The sequence below is a fragment of the Pseudophryne corroboree genome, chromosome 3 (assembly GCF_028390025.1).
Source record: "Pseudophryne corroboree isolate aPseCor3 chromosome 3, aPseCor3.hap2, whole genome shotgun sequence".
NCBI lineage: Eukaryota > Metazoa > Chordata > Amphibia > Anura > Myobatrachidae > Pseudophryne > Pseudophryne corroboree.
The window spans coordinates 100,488,120-100,508,067 of NC_086446.1; the positions used below are offsets into that span (position 1 = coordinate 100,488,120).

General features: G+C 47.0%; 1 protein-coding gene across 5 annotated transcripts in view; it reads right to left on the bottom strand.

Annotated features, from left to right (window-relative positions):
* Positions 1-10,765, bottom strand: part of LOC135054888 (uncharacterized) — a 131,149-nt gene extending 120,384 nt beyond the window's left edge. For 2 of the 5 annotated variants that reach the window (XM_063958341.1, XM_063958340.1), the window contains exons 1-2: positions 10,325-10,763; positions 6,448-6,658 (exon numbers count right to left, since the gene is read on the bottom strand). In XM_063958341.1, coding sequence (XP_063814411.1) covers positions 6,448-6,658; positions 10,325-10,327 — 214 coding nt within the window. In that variant the 5' untranslated portion in view covers positions 10,328-10,763. Of the gene's footprint in view, positions 1-6,447; positions 6,659-10,324 lie in introns of all 5 variants that reach the window. The other 3 variants (XM_063958342.1, XM_063958344.1, XM_063958343.1) reach the window with 3 other exon arrangements.
* Positions 10,766-19,948: the final 9,183 nt, after the last annotated feature.

A 19,948-nucleotide genomic window follows, 5' to 3' on the forward strand; every position in this document is an offset into this window, starting at 1 on the left:
CGCATCCAAGTAGGCACGTCACACAGTCCATACTTATACTGGCAGGAAAAAGAGGCAATTTGGAGGCCCTTGCACAAACTGGCTTTATTCTACCTAAGTTGCCCTCCCACAAGTGTGTACTCCGAAAGAGTGTTTAGTGCCGCCGCTCACCTTGTCAGCAATCGGCGTACGAGGTTACATCCAGAAAATGTGGAGAAGATGATGTTCATTAAAATGAATTATAATCAATTCCTCCGCGGAGACATTGACCAGCAGCAATTGCCTCCACAAAGTACACAGGGAGCTGAGATGGTGGATTCCAGTGGGGACGAATTGATAATCTGTGAGGAGGGGGATGTACACGGTGATATATCGGAGGATGATGATGAGGTGGACATCTTGCCTCTGTAGAGCCAGTTTGTGCAAGGAGAGATTAATTGCTTCTTTTTTGGGGGGGGTCCAAACCAACCCGTCATATCAGTCACAGTCGTGTGGCAGACCCTGTCACTGAAATGATGGGTTGGTTAAAGTGTGCATGTCCTGTTTTGTTTATACAACATAAGGGTGGGTGGGAGGGCCCAAGGACAATTCCATCTTGCACCTCTTTTTTCTTTTATTTTTCTTTGCGTCATGTGCTGTTTGGGGGGGGGGGTTTGGAAGGGACATCCTGCGTGACACTGCGGTGCCACTCCTAAATGGGCCCGGTGTTTGTGTCGGCCACTAGGGTCGCTTATCTTACTCACACAGTCAGCTACCTCATTGCGCCTCTTTTTTTCTTTGCGTCATGTGCTGTTTGGGGAGGGTTTTTTGGAAGGGCCATCCTGCGTGACACTGCAGTGCCACTCCTAGATGGGCCCGGTGTTTGTGTCGGCCACTAGGGTCGCTAATCTTACTCACACAGCTACCTCATTGCGCCTCTTTTTTTCTTTGCGTCATGTGCTGTTTGGGGAGGGTTTTTTGGAAGGGACATCCTGCGTGACACTGCAGTGCCACTCCTAAATGGGCCCGGTGTTTGTGTCGGCCACTACGGTCGCTAATCTTACTCACACAGCTACCTCATTGCGCCTCTTTTTTTCTTTGCGTCATGTGCTGTTTGGGGAGGGTTTTTTGGAAGGGACATCCTACGTGACACTGCAGTGCCACTCCTAGATGGGCCCGGTGTTTGTGTCGGCCACTAGGGTCGCTAATCTTACTCACACAGCTACCTCATTGCGCCTCTTTTTTTCTTTGCGTCATGTGCTGTTTGGGGAGGGTTTTTTGGAAGGGACATCCTGCGTGACACTGCAGTGCCACTCCTAAATGGGCCCGGTGTTTGTGTCGGCCACTAGGGTCGCTAATCTTACTCACACAGCTACCTCATTGCGCCTCTTTTTTTCTTTGCGTCATGTGCTGTTTGGGGAGGGTTTTTTGGAAGGGACATCCTGCGTGACACTGCAGTGCCACTCCTAAATGGGCCCGGTGTTTGTGTCGGCCACTAGGGTCGCTTATCTTACTCACACAGTCAGCTACCTCATTGCGCCTCTTTTTTTCTTTGCGTCATGTGCTGTTTGGGGAGTGTTTTTTGGAAGGGCCATCCTGCGTGACACTGCAGTGCCACTCCTAGATGGGCCCGGTGTTTGTGTCGGCCACTAGGGTCGCTAATCTTACTCACACAGCTACCTCATTGCGCCTCTTTTTTTCTTTGCGTCATGTGCTGTTTGGGGAGGGTTTTTTGGAAGGGACATCCTGCGTGACACTGCAGTGCCACTCCTAAATGGGCCCGGTGTTTGTGTCGGCCACTAGGGTCGCTAATCTTACTCACACAGCTACCTCATTGCGCCTCTTTTTTTCTTTGCGTCATGTGCTGTTTGGGGAGGGTTTTTTGGAAGGGACATCCTGCGTGACACTGCAGTGCCACTCCTAGATGGGCCAGGTGTTTGTGTCGGCCACTAGGGTCGCTTAGCTTAGTCATCCAGCGACCTCGGTGCAAATTTTAGGACTAAAAATAATATTGTGAGGTGTGAGGTATTCAGAATAGACTGAAAATGAGTGGAAATTATGGTTTTTGAGGTTAATAATAATATGGGATCAAAATGACCCCCAAATTCTATGATTTAAGCTGTTTTTTAGGGTTTTTTGAAAAAAACACCCGAATCCAAAACACACCCGAATCCGACAAAAAAAATTCGGTGAGGTTTTGCCAAAACGCGGTCGAACCCAAAACACGGCCGCGGAACCGAACCCAAAACCAAAACACAAAACCCGAAAAATTTCAGGCGCTCATCACTAGTTCTTAAGAAGGCAGCTGAATTTGTCACATTGTATCCTAATGTCTCCATCGTTTGTCTTGGCGATTTTAACAATGTCACAGATCATGCCTTGGATAGGACTAGAATATCGTCCGACGCTCCTGTGGTGCACAGGAGGGACTTTGCACTTTTGGTGGAAAGTCTGGGCCTAATTGATGCATGGAGGGTCCGCCACCCTGGCGTGCGTCAATATTCTTGCTTTACCCCTGCTTACTCATCCTTCTCTAGAATAGACCTGGCTCTCACCTCTAAAGATTTATTGCCGAGATTGGTTGATGTGCAGTATGCTACTAGGGGTATCTCCCATCACTCCCCGATAATTCTGAGTTTGGATTTGGGAGATGTTGGGGGTGAACGGTTCTGGCGGTTTAACTCCTTTTGGCTGACTCAAATGGGCACTGGGGCGGAGCTGGAGGAGATGTGGGGGGCCTTTTTGTTGGAAAATCCGGGCTCAGTATCCATTACAGTTTTATGGGATGCCTTTAAGGCCTATGTGCGTGGTACCCTAACTAAATCGGTAGCTGTTTTGAAGTGTGGTTATGCACAACGGGAGCGCGACCTTGAGGCTAGTTGTAGATGGTTGGAGATTCAATATTTTGTGGATAGTCTGGACACCACGAGGGAGAGGTGGTTGCTTGCACAGGCTGACTGGCGCGACTGCTTGGCTGATAAAGCTAAATATCGGCTGCTTTGTAACCAACATATGTACTATGCAATGGGTGATAGACCAGGCAGTTTTATGGCAACACTGGCAGGTGCGGATAGGGCTTCTAATACAGTGCCTGCTGTCTGTACTGGAGATAATGTGACTAATTATAAGACTCCCGACATTGTAGGGGATTTTGTAGATTACTACAGACGGCTGTATAGTTCTAGACTAGTCCACACTGCACCGGAAATAGAAATGTACTTGGCTGCAATATCGACACCCACATTGTCTCTTGACGCCATTGACTTTTTAGACTCCCTCCTGACGTTGACTGAGTTGGAATCTGCGGTCAAGTCTTTTCCTGAAGGGAAAACCCCGGGTCTCGACGGGACACCCCTAGAGCTCTATAAAAACATCTATCCTTTTATGGCCCTAAACTTCTTGATATATATAACAACTTATTTATGCAGGGAATGTTGCCTGATTCTATGGCAGAGGCTCTAATTATTGTTCTCCTAAAGCCAGATAAAGATTCGACACGGGTTGAATCTTATCGCCCAATCTCCTTATTAACGACTGACATTAAGATTCTGGCTAAAATACTGGCGACAAGGCTGAGCTCTGTGATTCTACAGCTGATTCATGACGACCAGTCAGGGTTCATGCCGGTCCACTTTGCCAAACTTACGCAGACTGTATACTCACATCCAAGCCCCTCACGAGAGTTCCTGCTCCTTGGTTATCGTTTCTTTGGACGCTGCTAAGGCATTTGACTTGTGGGGGGCATTGTTGGATCGGTTTGGTATTGGACCCAATTTTAAAAGGTAGATCCAACGCCTTTATTCTGTTCCCACGGCTAGGGTTTCGGTTAATGGCCATATATCCTGTAGTTTTCCCTTACAGAGGGGGGCGAGACAGGGGTGCCCGTTGTCCCCGATTCTTTTTGCATTGGCCATAGAGCCTTTGGCCTGTATTGTTATATCCTCCCTGCGGATGGCGGGTTTCCGGTTGGGTGGCAGGACAGACAAAAATGCTCTTTATGCAGATGACATTCTGTTATTCACATCTGATTATTCCACTACTATGCCTCATGTCCTGGAAATAATTGATACGTTTGGGGGATTCCCTGGGTTGTCCATCAATTGGGACAAATCCTGTATCCTTCCACTTAGAGGCCCCTGTCCTGCTTGCCCTCCCGGGGGCCTGCCGCTTCGCTGGGTGGATTCTTTTAAATACTTGGGTGTTTGGATTACTAATCGGTCCTCACAATTTATTGATTTGAATGTACGTCCACAGATGGAATATCTACGGTCTCGTATTAGGGTATGGGGTAAATTGCCACTCACTGTTACAGGAAGAATCAACCTAATTAAAATGGTCGTATTACCTAAAATGTTGTATGTTCTCCAGCATTCCCTGTTTATCTTTCCCAGAAATTATTTGCCACTATAGATGGTCTTCTGTCCTCACTGGTTTGGTCCAGCCGCAGAGCTCGGATTAACTTAGACACATTAACTAGACCCCGAGACTCAGGTGGCCTTGCCCTCCCTAAACTTAGATTCTACTATCTGGCGGCACAGCTATCCCATTTAATTTCATGGGTTACCAACTCCTCTGGGGATTTATTAATCTCCAGTGTATTATCAGAATCTGGAATTAATTTGACACCTCTGCAGCTTTTATTTAGCGACAATGTTACTATCCTCACGATGCCGCTTGTTAAACAGGCTATCATGGTGTGGAGACAGGTACATTCTATGCTGCGTGGGGAGGGTTGGGACCCTGACACTCCACTGACGTACACTCGTGCCTTTCCCCATTTCTCCTCATTACAAATGGGATCGGTTTGGGGTCACTGGGGCATTAGTTCCCTTACTCATTTGTACTCCTCGGGTACACTTAAATCTTTTGGACAACTACAAATTGAGTTTGATATACCCACGTCACATCATTATAGGCACCTTCAGCTTCGCCATGCAAGCGCATCTCAGTTTAGTGCGGCTCCACCTCTCCTTCAGAAGTCTCCTGTTCACCTGCTTTTAATGAATACTGTAGTCTCCGGGGTTATCTCGGCTCTCTATTCTGCTCTGCTCGGTGCCCATCACTCTGGCAGTCTCCCTCACCTTAAGTCTAAATGGGAAGTTGATTTGGGACCTGTTTCATTAGACATCTGGGAAGAGGCTTTGGGGGCCTCGCGTGCAGCTACCACATCGGCACGCTTTCAGCAGATACATTTATTTATACTCCACCGTGTATACATTATTCCCTCTCGTCTCGTTAGCATAGGGGGACGGGGTGACTCTAGATGCCCGAAAATGTGCCTCCTTAGATGGTATTTTCTGGCATTTATTGTGGGGTTGTCAGGTGGTACAGACCTTCTGGCAAGCGGTGATTTGGATAATAACCTCTACGGGAATCCCTTCTGACATGTTTACCCCGCTTGTGTGCATCCTTGGAGTCACTGATGAGGAGATATTGGATGCACACTCTAGAAAATATATTCTTAACTTATGCGCTTTGGCTAAAGTGCTGATAGCACGCTCCTGGATGGCGTCCTCGGGCCCTAATGTTAATAAATGGATTCCGCTAGTGAACTCGGTGGTGTCTCATGAAAAATTTGTTTATATTTCTAGGAAAGCCCCGGAAAAATGTTATAAAGTGTGGGATAGGTGGCTATCTTCCCCACTGAATCAGTGTACCCATGTTTCTGTACCGCACTGACACCTGGTCACCCTTTTATGGTACTGTTATGTAACTTGCTATTAAGAAATCACATCACCCCTTTCTATATTTTGCAGCTGTTTGCAATTTGATCTCTTTTATTTATTTTTTTCTGATGTTATTGTTTGGTTATGCATACAGTATTCGAACACTATATTCTGTACCAACTTGGCATACAATGTTTTTGTTTACTGTTTTATTTGTATGTCTGCAAAAATAAAATCAATAAAAACTTACTGAATAAAAAAAAAAACCAAGGGTTCAACGACTTTTGATTCAATATTGGCCTGACTGAACCATCCTGTTTCGGTACCACAAACAGGTTTGAGTAATAACCCTTGTTTGCTAAGTGAGGTGGAACTGGAACAATGCCATTTGACTTTAGCAATTTTTGAATGGCTGTAGGATAGCACTTTCTGTCAGCAAAGCTGGTAAGCCTGATTTGAAGAATCTGTGAGGTAAGAGTTCTTGAAACTCCAGTCTGTACCCCTGGGTAACAATATCTTGTACCCAGGGTTCTAGGCCTGATGTCACCCAGACATGACTGAGATTTCTTAATCTTGCTCCCACTGCCCGATCTCCAGGCTGGGAGGTCCACCATCTTGCCAAGGATTTTGAGGAAGCAGAACCAGGTTTCTGTTCCTGTGAACCTATTGGTGCAGGTTTTATGGATTTCCCCCCGACCTCCTCTAAAGAAAGTGGAAGGGAGTTTGGACTTTTTAACTTTCGCGGTCCAAAAGGACTGCATTGTAGACGTAGGATAAGATTTCCTATTAGGCGGTGTTGCTGAGGGAAAAAATGTTGACTTACCACCAGTTGCCGTGGAGATCCACGCATCTAACACTTCCCCAAACAGAGCCTGACCTGTGAAGGGTAGATTCTCCACACTCTTCTTGGATTCCGTGTCTGCAGACCATTGGCGCAGCCAGAGTCCCCTGCGTGCCGAGACAGCCATAGAAGAAGCCCTCGCATTGAGATGGCCAAGGTCCTTCATGGCCTCCACCATGAATCCTGCAGAGTCCTGTATGTGACGCAAAAACAATTCAATGTCACTTCTATCCATAGAACCTAATTCCTCTAATAATGTGGCTGACCACTTTACTATGGCTTTAGAAATCCACGCACAAGCAATAGTGGGTTTTAAAGCCACGCCAGTAGCTGTGTATAATGATTTGAGTGTAGTCTCAATCTTACAGTCAGCCGGCTCTTTTAAAGCGGTGGACCGTGGGACAGGTAAAACCACTTTTTTTAGACAACCTAGAAACAGTAGCGTCTACAATAGGCGGGATTTCCCACTTTTCCCTCTCCTACTCAGGGAAAGGAAAAGCTATGAGAACCCTTTTTGGGATCTGGAATTTTTTCTCTGGGTTTTCCCAGGATTTTTCAAACAATGCGTTTAGTTCTTGAGACGCAGGGAAGGTAAGGGAGGATTTCTTATTGTCAGTAAAGTAAGCCTCCTCTACTTGCTCAGGTACCTTATCAGTAATGTGTAAAATGTCCCTAATAGCCTCAATCATCAGTTGCACCCCCTTAGCAAGGGATGCATCTCCCCCCTGTATATCCCCATCACCAGCCCCTGTATCAGAGTCGGTATCAGCTTGCATTATATGGGCACGAGCACGCTTCTTAGGGTAAATAATTGGGGTCTTTGAAGAGGTAGTGGGAGCTGAATACAACAAAACCTCAACAGACTTTCTGAAAACCTGTGTTTGTCTCATTTTGAGCTATCCGAGATGAAATCTGGGATATCATTCCCCTAATAGAATCCACCCATGGGGGTTCGGATTCAGAAGGCTGAGACAATATATTACAGTCCTGAGTACATGGAATAGACTCTTCAGGAGAAGACACACACTATGCAGCACAAGATACAGAGTTCCTAGACATGTTTATGTGAGCTATACAAACACACACACACACACACACACACACACACACACACACACACACACACACACACACACACACACACACACACACACAGGAAAATGCAGACAGTTTCCCCCAGAGTACTTTCAGATAGACACAGAGTATATGGAGCCAGCCACACAGCGCCCCAGTAGGCAATTTATACAGTAAACAGCCGGCGCTGACTGAATAACCTTAATAGATTACACAGCTAATAATTCACTCTCCCTCCCTGTCTATAACACCCTGGTACCGCAGAGGTATGCTGGAGTTATGTGGAGGGCAGCGCTCCCTGTCAGCGTCTCTTCTGTGTGATCTGCAGAGAGAAAATGGCGCTGATGAGGGCTGGATCCACTCTGAGGAAGAAGCCCCGCCCCCTGTAATGGTGCATCTTCCTGCTCTCATTGATTATACTGGCCTGAGGTGATTTGGCTGCTAACAGTGGGATTAGCTCGTTAGCATCTGTGACCAGTGTAGGGTCTGTGTGCTGGCCAAGGACACCCCTCACATCGCCACACGTCAAGTATCGCTGAGCCCTCCGGAGCGCAGCCTTACAGAGCTGCAGTCCTATCCTTGTGCCGGCATTCCCGCCGGCGACCTGCTTACCGGGACGTCGGCGTCATACTCACCACTCAATCTTCTGGCTCTGTTAGGGGGTGGCGGCCATGCTGCAGGAGTGAGTGGTCGCCTCGGGGGCTTGCGATCATCACCCTCAGGAGCTCAGTGTCCTGTCAGCGGAGATAGAGAATCATTAACCTCTAGGGTTGGTTCCTACTCCCCCCCTAAGTCCCACGAAGTAGAGGCTGTTGCCAGCAGCCTGCCTGTACCTAACTCTTTTAAAAAACAATAAAACTAGAAAAACTCCTAGGAGCTCCCCTAGCTGTGACCGGCTCCACCGGGCACATTTTCTAAACTGAGTCTGGTAGGAGGGGCATAGAGGGAGGAGCCAGACCACACTATTAAACTCTTAAAGTACCCATGGCTCCCAAGGGACCCGTCTATACCCCATGATACTAATGTGGACCCCAGCATCCTCTAGGACGTAAGAGAAATAAGATTTGCTCTTTGGATAAAACATTCTCATTTAATATATATACGGACAGCTTTTCAGTTGTGTAATGGTGTGTGAGATTTCTGATGCCTCACAAGATGTGACTTCTGTGTAAAACATTACCCACACTCAGGACATGGAAATGGACTCTCGCCCATATGAACTCTCTGGTGCTGAGCAAGGAATTAGTCAAATGCAAACGGGTGTGGATCATTAGATCGACAGTGTCTAGGTCGACAATGTTTAGGTCGACCACTATAGGTCAACAGTCAGTAGGTCGACAGGTCAAAAGGTCGATATGAGTTTTTTGTTGTTTTTTTGTGTGTCATTTTCTTTGTAGAGTGACCGGGAACCCCAATTAGTGCACTGTGTCCCCTCGCATGGCTTGCTACACTCACCATGCTTCGGGCAAGGTGCCTTGCTCTGCTACCGCTTCGCTCGGCACAGATTACTGTTCCAATCGTAGTCCACGTGGATCGTTAAGTATGAAAAATTTCAAAAAAAGAAAAAAAAGTGAAAAACTCATGTCGACCTTTTGACCTGTCGACCTAGCACATGTCGACCTTCTAACCCTGTCCACCTAGTGACTTTCGACCTATAGTGGTCGACCTAGATCCCAATGCAAACATTTTCCACATTCAGAACACAAACACAATTTTGCACGTTTCTGAGTTTGTGTCTGTGTAAATCTTTTTCCACACTCAGAACAGGAAAATGGCCTCTCACCTGAGTGAGTCCTCTGATGTTTCGCACACAAATCAGATCCTGTAAAACATTTCTTGCAATCAGAACAGGGATAAAGCCTTTCTGGAGTCTATCCAGGGTGGCGTTACAAGCAACATTCCACATTCAGTACACAGAAAGGACTTTTCCACAGTGTGATGGTCTGATGATTAATAAGACTTTGTTTATGTATAAAACTTTTCTCAAACTCAGAACAAAAAAATGGCTGGGCGGGAGGGGGCGGGCCCGCGGCATTAGGACGCCGTTTTTGGGGAGCAGTCCGGGCAACGAAGGCGTGCCCGGACTGTGCGGGGGGCGGGTCGCGGCGGGTCGCGGCGGCGAGTAGCTCCCTGCCATTGCGCAGGAGCTGCGCTGGAAGGGAGCTACTCTTCAGTTACAAAAGCATCCCCGCCGTGCGATGCTTTTGTACCTGTGCAGGGAGGGAGGGACAGACATGCGTGGCGGACTAGCCCTGATCTAGGCGTCCCCCCCGCATGTCAGGGTGGCTGATCGTAGCCATGCAAAATTTTGCACGGCTACGATCAGGTCTGAATTAGGCCCACAGTCCGTACAAATGGTTTCTCGACATTGTGAATTCTCTTATGCTTAACAAACTCTGGGGGACATTTACTAAGCAGTGATAAGAGCGGAGAAGTGAGCCAGTGGAGAAGTTGCCCATCAACCAATCAGCAGCTCTAATTAATTTTATAGTATGCAAATTATAGATGTTACTTCAGTGCTGATTGGTTGCCATGGGCACTTCTCCACTGGCTCACTTCTCCGCTCTTATCACTGCTTAGTAAATGTCCCCCTCTGACCGCACTGCAAAACATTTCCCACACTCACAACATGTAAATGGCTTCTCCCCTTTGTGAATCATCTCATGGTCAACCACATCTGACTTCAGTGTAAAACATTTCCCACATTCAGGACATGTAAAACTTCCACCCTCTTCATGGACTGAGCTGTGTGTAACAGTATCTGAGTTATGAGGTAAACACTCACCATGTTTGGGGGGATCAGAAGATGGGTCTGCACTGTGTAGTACTGATGTGGGGGTAATGGGGTTTTCTCCAGAGTCTCCCGTGATGCTGTTTTCTTCTGTCTCACAATCCTGAGAGAAAATAGTGCGTCTCTGACAGGAACTCCTGCTGCTGTGTCCGTGTGCTGGAAACAGAACTGTAGTGTTACTATTTAGCTTTATTTAAGCTAAATCAGTGACTGATAAGGGGACCAGCCTGTCACCATACCTCCCAACTGTCCCGATTTTCGCGGGACAGTCCCGTTTTTTGGGGACTGTCCCGCTGTCCCACCCGCGGGCCGCAGTGTCCCGCGGTGGGGGGGGGGGCAGTTGGGAGGCTCTGTCACCCGCTGCCCTGCTTAGCAGAGCAGCGGTGAATAGACGCTGTGCGCATGCGCACAGCGTCTATTCAGTGCAGACGGAGGGATAGGGAGCATGCCAGCGGCTCACAGAGCGCTGGGCATGCCCCCTCAGTGACGAAAACGGGGGCGTGACTCGCGATCGCGGGTCCTCCCGCGAAACCACGCCCCTTTTCGTAGGCCACGCCCCCTTTTCGGGAGCGCACGCGGCTTCTCCGCGCGAGTGTCCCGCTTCCCAGGAGAAGAAAGTTGGGAGGTATGCTGTCACCCAGGGTCTGTGGACAGGGTCTGTGGCACAATGAGAACTGTCAGCACTAGAAGGTGGAATCATTTGTACTACGGTCTTGTCTGTGTGTTATTGTGTGTGTCAGTGGTGTGCGTGTGTGGGGTGTAGTGTAATTGTTGGGGTTTGTGTTAGTATGTAGGGGGAGAGGAGAGGTAGTAGAGGGAAGCATTGCTGGGTCCTTGTGTGCTTGTCCCAACGTCCCCCCAAAGCTGCCACAGACTGGGGCAGAGGCGGAACTACCGCCAGTGCAACCAGTGCGTTGCAATGGGGCCCGCCTCTGTCCAGGGGCCCAAAGCATGTAATGAGTCAAACTGACTCATTACACGCCGCTGTTTGCTGCGGGCAACCGCTGCCCGCAGCACACAGCCACCCGTAGAAGAGAGGAGCGCAGCGGACACGAGGGGAAGGAGGAGGAGGGAGGTGGAGGAGGGAGCCGGAGCAGCGCTGTTTTATTGGTTGAGGCGCTGCTGCTGCTGTCCCTCTGCTTCACTATAGGCTGTCTTCCGCCGCTGTGAAGCGCATCCCAGTATCCACAGCGGCGGAGAACAGCCTATGGTGAAGGACTGGGACAGCAGCAGCAGCGCCTCCACCAATAACACAGCGCTGCTGCGGCTCCCTCCTCCACCTCCCTCCTCCTCCTTCTCTCCTGCCTGGGAATCGTGATCTCTGCCAGAAGCTGCACCGAGGAGCCTGAGCCAGCGGAGACAGTAAGTATAATTCATTCATTCTTTCTTTCTTTCTTTCTTTCTTTCTTTCTTTCTTTCTTTCTTTCTTTCTTTCTTTCTTTCTTCCTCTCTTTCTTTCTTTCCAAAAAGGGGGACTGTCTGCCGTAATGTGTAAAAAGGGGGAATCTGCCTGCCGTAATGTGTAAAAAGGGCACGCTGTCTGCCGTAATGGTAACAAGGGCACGCTGTCTGCCGTAATGTGTAAAAAGGGCACGCTGTCTGCCGTAATGTGTAAAAAGGGGACGCTGTCTGCCGTAATGTGTAAAAAGGGGACGCTGTCTGCCGTAATGTGTAAAAAGGGGACGCTGTCTGCCGTTATGTGTAAAAAGGGGACGCTGTCTGCCGTTATGTGTAAAAAGGGCACGCTGTCTGCCATTATGTGTAAAAAGGGCACGCTGTCTGCCGTTATGTGTAAAAAGGTCACGCTGTCTGCCGTAATGTGTAAAAAGGGTGTCAAAGTCGAAAAATATTGTTATACATATCCATTGTACTAACCCCTCATGCACATGCACGCTGCTCGTGCACCCGGTCCCCCGTGCGTACACATACCCACAAGTTGCGTAAGAGACGCTCCGGCGACTCGTGCGCATGATATGTGTATTTACGGCGGAGTTTGTGAGCGTGTAGCGTGTGACTCGAACGCAGCATATTTAACCCAAATAGTGCATTTTGTAGATATAGTTCCCTTAGATCATGTCAGCGAGTAATGTTAGTTTAAACAGTTCCTGGACAGAGAGATTCATCTTTGCATGATAGGAAGGGTCAGACAAAGGTTGGTAGGTGATGTCTGGTATCCAGCTGTAGGGTATTTTTAGGGTAACATTCCGGTGTTAGCTAGGAAAAGATCGCTTGCTCCTGCGCATAGTTATGTACAAAAGTAGATTATGAACATTAACTTTATTTGCTGTAAATTACACATGCGGCGGGAATCCTGAGGATACCTCCCACCAGAGCAGTTGGGAAAGGACATCGCCTACCTGTTCAAACCCACCTATGACCTTTGCTGTAATGTAGAGACACATCCCTGTGTCCAATGAACAATGAGATTACAATGACCATTGTATTGTGAATGTATGTTGTGTATAAAAAGACCACTGTTGCCTGGCCAGCACACAAGACTCTGAAGGCTTTCTCCCTGATAGCTGAGGACTGGTCCAGGACGCGCTTGCGAACGATTCCCCACGTATGTATATTCTCTGTAGCCATTATTCTCTATTATTCTGTTTAGATTTCCTTGTTAGCCTGTAGTGTATAACTTGTATCTGTTTACCCCTTTTCTCTGAATAATCCGCTGCGGTGTTAGAGCCCAGTGGTTTACCACAAACCGGTGTTGTGTTTTCACTTTCCTGCAAAGGGCTTTCTTAGCGTCTCAATCGCTATAAGGTGTATAAACATTGTTAAGGTTTTAAGGTATCACATCGTTGCAGTACTAGGCTGCTAAGGTTTAAAGTATAAGCACACCCTTACACTGTTTCATTACTTAAGGTTTACTGTATATCACTCTGTGTGCGTCCGCGCCGCGTGTACGTTGTACCCACGGCACGGCGTCTGATACGCTAATAGCGTATCAGTACGGTACTCAATATGCTAAAAGCGTGCTTAGTATGAAGCGTGAATCCGTGTGCGTACGTGCTGCTCGTGCGTCGCGCCCACGGCATAGCATCGGATACACTAAGTGCGTATCCATACGGTACTCAGTACGCAAATAGCGTACTTAGTCCGTAGTGTGTGTAATAAGTCTAACGGCCATAGCGGCTCCACGGTAATAGTGTATAGCTTTATGTTTTAAGGTAATATTTGACATTATCAATTGGGGAGCTCGTCCGGTCCTCCTCATATCCGCAGCCTAGCAGGACAAAGCAGACTTTATCTATCAGCAAAGGGCGGGAAGGTATAAAGGTATCCCCTGTTAGCCTTCTATTGGTCAGGTGGATACACTGGTACTGATTAGATAAGCGTCTGCTCCGCATGGTTTGTAGGGATGCTGGTGGGATCCGAAAGGTAAGAACGTAAAGCTATTGTTTTTTTGTTTTTTTTAAATCTGTTAAATTTCTGTTTGGTGCCAACTGCGCACGCAACACACGTAACACACGTACACACCTGTATTTTATTTGTGTATTCTGCATATCTATTCGCTTGTTGCCATTAGCATTGATTATCAGATACATTTTGACCCGTGCTGAGAAATTTGTTGCTATTTAGTTAAAAATATAGGGGGTCATTCCGAGTTGTTCGCTCGGTAAAAATCTTCGCATCGCAGCGATTTTCCGCTTAATGCGCATGCGCAATGTCCGCACTGCGACTGCGCCAAGTAAATTTGCTATGCACTTAGGAATTTTACTCACGGCATTTTCATCGTTCTGGCGATCGTAATGTGATTGACAGGAAATGGGTGTTACTGGGCGGAAACAGGCCGTTTTATGGGCGTGTGGGGAAAAACGCTACCGTTTCCGGAAAAAACGCAGGAGTGGCTGGAGAAACCGGGGAGTGTCTGGGCGAACGCTGGGTGTGTTTGTGACGTCAAACCAGGAACGACAAGCAGTGAAATGATCGCAGATGCCGAGTAAGTCTGAAGCTACTCAGAAACTGCTACGAGGTGTGTAATCGCAATATTGCGAATACATCGTTCGCAATTTTAAGATGCTAAGATTCACTCCCAGTAGGCGGCGGCTTAGCATGAGCAAATCTGCTAAAATCCGCTTGCGAGCGAACAACTCGGGCTGACCCCCATAGAGTAATATTTAAGGGAGTACATGTAAAACACACACGCAGCCTGGCCTAGTTATAAAGGTTTATACAGGAGATACTGTGTGGTGTTTGGTAAGCGATCATAGTTAAATATCGTTTACATTTATAGAAGTGTGGTATTGGTATTACTGCGGACGTATACGGCCATTGTACACGTGTCTCGGACAGCGTGCGAGACTGCGTACGCAACGCAAAGGCCTACACACGTGGCGTATTTTACGCAACGTGCATACAGATACGCCCACTTAATACAAATAGCGCGATAGCATTGTTTCAGTTTAGGCGAGACGACAGCCACACGATAATAGCACAAATTGATCAGTGTCCAATATTTAGTTTCAAAAACTTTTTTTCTGTATTACCTCTGGGGAAAGCTATCAGTTAACAGGAAAGGATTTTTCTGATCGGAAAACTATAGAATGTTAGTGTGGGCTGAATAGGGTGTGAATATATTGAACCCCGCTTGGTGGTCTTGGTGATCTTGGTGATCTTGGTGAAAACGTGGTGAGCACGGTCCAGGTGTACACGTGCGACGGAGTGTGATAAAGTTTTCGTGGTATTACGCTCCGGCTGTTTTGGAGCACAGTGGGGAGACTCCAGTGATCCTACCACTTATAGATAGCAAGTGTCTATAAGCGGTACGATTGGACCGCACGGTTGTATGGGCAACACGTGACGCAACGTGATACGAGGTTTTGCATATTTGTGCATAAATCTTGTCATCATACGCGTTGTAGAAAGCACATGCAAGCGTGATTTGTGCAAAGTAAAGGTTTAGGGAATTTTCGCTGGTCTCTCAGGAAAATCTCTAGAGGTAGGGCCTGCAATGGCTACACGTGTCTGCTAAAGAAGGCGGATCCGTGGTACTCGGAGCAGAAGAAATTCAGTGGAAGAGCTTTAAGGATTTCCACCGTAGACTACTGTGTTTGGTGCATTTTAGGAAGTTTTCCCGTGTTAAAAAGGTCCACAATGGAAGCCAAGTGCACAATACAGGGACGTTCAGCAGTCAGGGTTTAGACTGCAGATTTCAGACCCAGGGGGTCAGCTCGGTTAGTAATGTGGGGGAAGTATGGTCCCCACACTGAGACCTTTTGTGATGAATGGAGACGAATGACTGTGGGGGATAAAGCACCATTTCCTGGGATAGGTAGTTTTGACTCAGAGGTATTGCATAATCTAAGGCTTAGGATCTGTCTGATAAAATCCCCAAAACAGAGGATCAGACACACAAACTGTTTACATTTATGGCAACGAGAGAGTGATATCCATAGGGAACTAGCTTACACAGCTGGTTCTAACCCTAGCAGGAAACTGATGGCAACCGCACCACCACCGTACATTACAGGAGAGAAAATGGCTACAGAGAATGGCATACTGATATATGATAAGAGTGAACTTAATAAATGTATTAATGACGATAAGAGTAAAACTGATAAATGTATAAATTCTAACCCGTTCAAGTTGCACCCCATTTTAAACTTCCCTCAGGATTACAAGCAAGAAAGTGAGCCCAGCACGATGTCGGCACTTTCTCTAACAGCCACCATACAGGACACCCAGGTGGGCACGGCCCAATCGGTAAGAGCAGTAGTAAAGCCCCTAGCAGAGGGTCAGGTGAGGTTGTGTCCACAGGTAAGTACGGTATTGTACATTATGCACAGACAATTGCACCTCACATTGTAGAGTCGACACAAGATGGTGTAATTGAACTAAATCCTGTCAGGGTGATCACAGTCCCCAATGGGAGGACTGACGCTCAGGGAGTCACTCCCGTCAGGGACATTGCTATGCATTGTCCCTGGTCCCGGGCAGAATTGAGGACAATTATGTCTGAATTTCCTGATCCCAGAAAAGTTCTAGTCGGATGCCAGAGGTTTATTAAAGAATTAGATAACACCACCGAACCCACAAACAAAGATTGGCGAACAGTGCTACGAGTATGTCTACCTTCCAATATTGACCCTGCAAAATGTATTACTGATTGTAAATTAGACGCAGAAGTGCCTCTCACTGAGGAGTACACTCAGGAGAATGTACGACAAATCAATCTGCAGTTAGGAGTATATTTCCCTGTTGCCAAGTGGAATAAAATTTTCTCCATTAGACAAAAAGAAGGTGAAACTGCTTCTGACTATTTCCATCGAGCACTGCAGGTAATGGCTAGATTTACTGGGATCAAAGACATTAAGGATAATGTGCATCATAGAGAGGTAGCTGTGTCCGTATTAATGGACGGGTTAAAGGAAGCGTTGAGAACCAGGGTACAAACCACTCAACCTAACTGGAGAGGTATCTCGGTGGCTGCCTTAAGAGAGTCCGCTGTTAAGCACGATCGGAACATCAGTAAACACAGGGAGTCACAGGGGGATAAGCTGATGACAGTAAGTATAAAAGTCCTGACAATGAAGCCACATCAGCCTAAACCCCAGACCCCTGATGGTAAGTCGTATGTGGTAAAATGTTATAACTGCCAGAGGGAAGGACATTACGCACGGAACTGTAATTTTAGAGACCCACATAAGGTATATCGACCCCCTAGACAAGAAAACGAGCAAAGTTATGACGCACGTAATTGGAATCAGGGATCATATAGGAAAAATTTTGGGCCGCACCTGTAGTCTGCAGCCAGTGAAATTGATTGTTAGCCTAGGTAGTGAAAACCTGAGGTCACAGTGAATATAGTTGGTAGGTCATTCTTTGTAGATACAGGGGCGGCCAGGTAAACTGTGATTTATCTTTAAATGTTTCCTCTTCATCTCTGACGTTCACCGACAGAACTACAGCTCAAACGTCACATGTCTACTCGGTCTTTTCAGAGGTCTGCCCAACCCCAGTATATCTCACCAGCATCATTGTGCCTGGCCATGCACAGAGGGTGGAGAGTGGAAATACTGGTGGGGGAAGACTGTGCAGAGATACCGATAGAAATGTTGGTGTGACAGCCTGATGGTGAACGGAAATCTGACAATTTTTTTCTATTCTCTCTCTTTTTGTTTTTTTCATGTTCTACGGATGGTATTTCACATAACAGTTAAACACATGGTAATGCAAGATTTATGCTCCCTACAGAAAAGTCGCTGACTCGGAAAGAATATCGTATCACTGGAGTGTCCGTTTCGGGAAGACTGAGAGGCAGCACTGTTGAGACGGCATCTGAGCAAGGAGAACAAAAAGACTAGAGGCGGTTATCGTACCAGTTTTCTTTCCCTTCTATTATTTTATTTACCTCCCATTACCACTCTTTCTTTCTCCTCCTGCAAGATGGACTTACCCCAAGAGACTGCGTTCCGGGTTTTCCTGTTGACCCTGTTGTTGACTAGAGCATTCTATTTCGGTGAGAGTACCAGAGAGGTCGAGAAAGGATCTGGAATGGGTTCTGATGACAAGGACGGATTAGTAGAATTCCAAGAGCAACACAGTCACCGAGCAAAGGCGAGTATCAGAAAACGATCTGGTGGTCATGACACTAGGAGACATTGTGAAGGATTATTGGCTGAAGAAAATTGTATCTGTAGAAATTGTGAAAACATAGTTGAGGACGGGTGCATCCAGAGATGTCAGTCCAGCCTTAATATCAACATGGACCGTCATCCATTGAGTGATTATCACTCATTAGTGGGTAAGGTTTTAAACCAAACGGAATGCTGGGTGTGCTCACAAGTACCTCAAGGTCAGAGCAAGTCAGGATTAGTACCGTACCCTTTAACACTAGATGAGGTACTTGAATTAAGGGGTGGGAGACCGGTGGACAAGAAATTTAATATTTCTAGGCCTCCTAGTTTGAAGCTCCACCAATATCATGTGGATAGGTCCTTAATATGTTTCAACATTTCCAATCCCCGAAAGCCGGGAAACTGGGAAGTGACATGGAACAACCAAACCATGGCATTTTCACACAGAGCCGATAGAATGCCCGTAGACCCAGAACTTATACGCCAAATAGCCGACGGTGGGAGATATTTTCGGTACAGGTATACTCTAGGAAGTAGGACCATGCGGGTTGGAGAAGTATCACCAGGATACTGTGCGCATATCATACAGCCTGATACGTGTACTGAACAAATGAGAGAGTTAGGGATAGGATTTTTCACCTGGAAGGTTTGCAATATGGTGATGTCATATTCTGTCCCATATGTTCTCCCCGACGATGCATATTTCATATGCGGGAGGAAGGCGTATAAGTGGCTTGCCCCAAACTCAGAGGGATTGTGTTACATTGGAAGAGTGTTGCCGGAAGTAATGACCATTACCCATAATAAGATGAAAGACGTTCACCGCAATGCTCAAGCTCCTTACACTCACACTCATTACGAACACATTGTTAAGAGACACCTTATAGATAGGACAGAGCACGCAGCCTCTGATTTGATCCACGAATCCACCGGGATTCAATTCCTACTCGCGCTAGATATCACCCGTACCGCCAGAGGAATTATACATTTTAGGTATATTCATGCGCTAGCGAACCTGATAGACAATATCACCGAGATGTATGATGACACCTTCAGGTATACTGGGAGGGAATTGCAAGCTTACAAAACGGAACTGATCCAGCACAGGATGGTTCTTGATTACATCACAGTGGTGACAGGCGGGTATTGGGGGTCATTCCGAGTTGTTCGCTCGCAAGCTGCTTTTAGCAGCTTTGCACACGCTAAGCCGCCGCCTACTGGGAGTGAATCTTAGCATATCAAAATTGCGAACGAATGATTAGCAAAATAGCGAATAGACACCTCTTAGCAGTTTCTGAGTAGCTCCACACTTACTCGGCATCTGCGATCAGTTCAGTGCTTGTCGTTCCTGGTTTGACGTCACAAACACACCCAGCGTTCGCCCAGACACTCCTCCGTTTCTCCAGCCACTCCCACATTTTTCCCAGAAACGGTAGCATTTTTTCGCACACACCCATAAAACGGCCTGTTTCCGCCCAGAAACACCCACTTCCTGTCAATCACATTACGATCACCAGAACGAAGAAAAAACCTTGTAATGCCGTGAGTAAAATACCCAACTGCATAGCAAATTTACTTGGCGCAGTCGCACTGCGGACATTGCGCATGCGCATTAGCGACTAATCGCTCCGTTGCAAGAAAAAAATACCGAGCGAACAACTCGGAATGACCCCCATTGTGTCACCCTAGCAACTCAGTATGGTGTGAAATGCTGTACGTATATTACAAACAGCACTGATGACCCCCACCGAGGTCATAGATCAAAAGATGGACGATATCTTGCAGTTGAATTGGGAGTTCCGAAGGAGACACAACCTTACCCTGACTGCTGTGAGTAATGAACTGTCCGGCTGGGTTTCATGGTTGAACCCACGCAATTGGTTCTCAGGTTTAGGAGAATGGGCTCAAAATGTTATCGTGAACGTAGGAAAATTTCTCCTTTGTATCCTGGGAGTTGTCATAATGATTGGTTTGATATTTAGATGTGTTCGGATTTTAATGCAGCGCAAGCGCAGTATCAAAGTGATGAGTTTAAGGA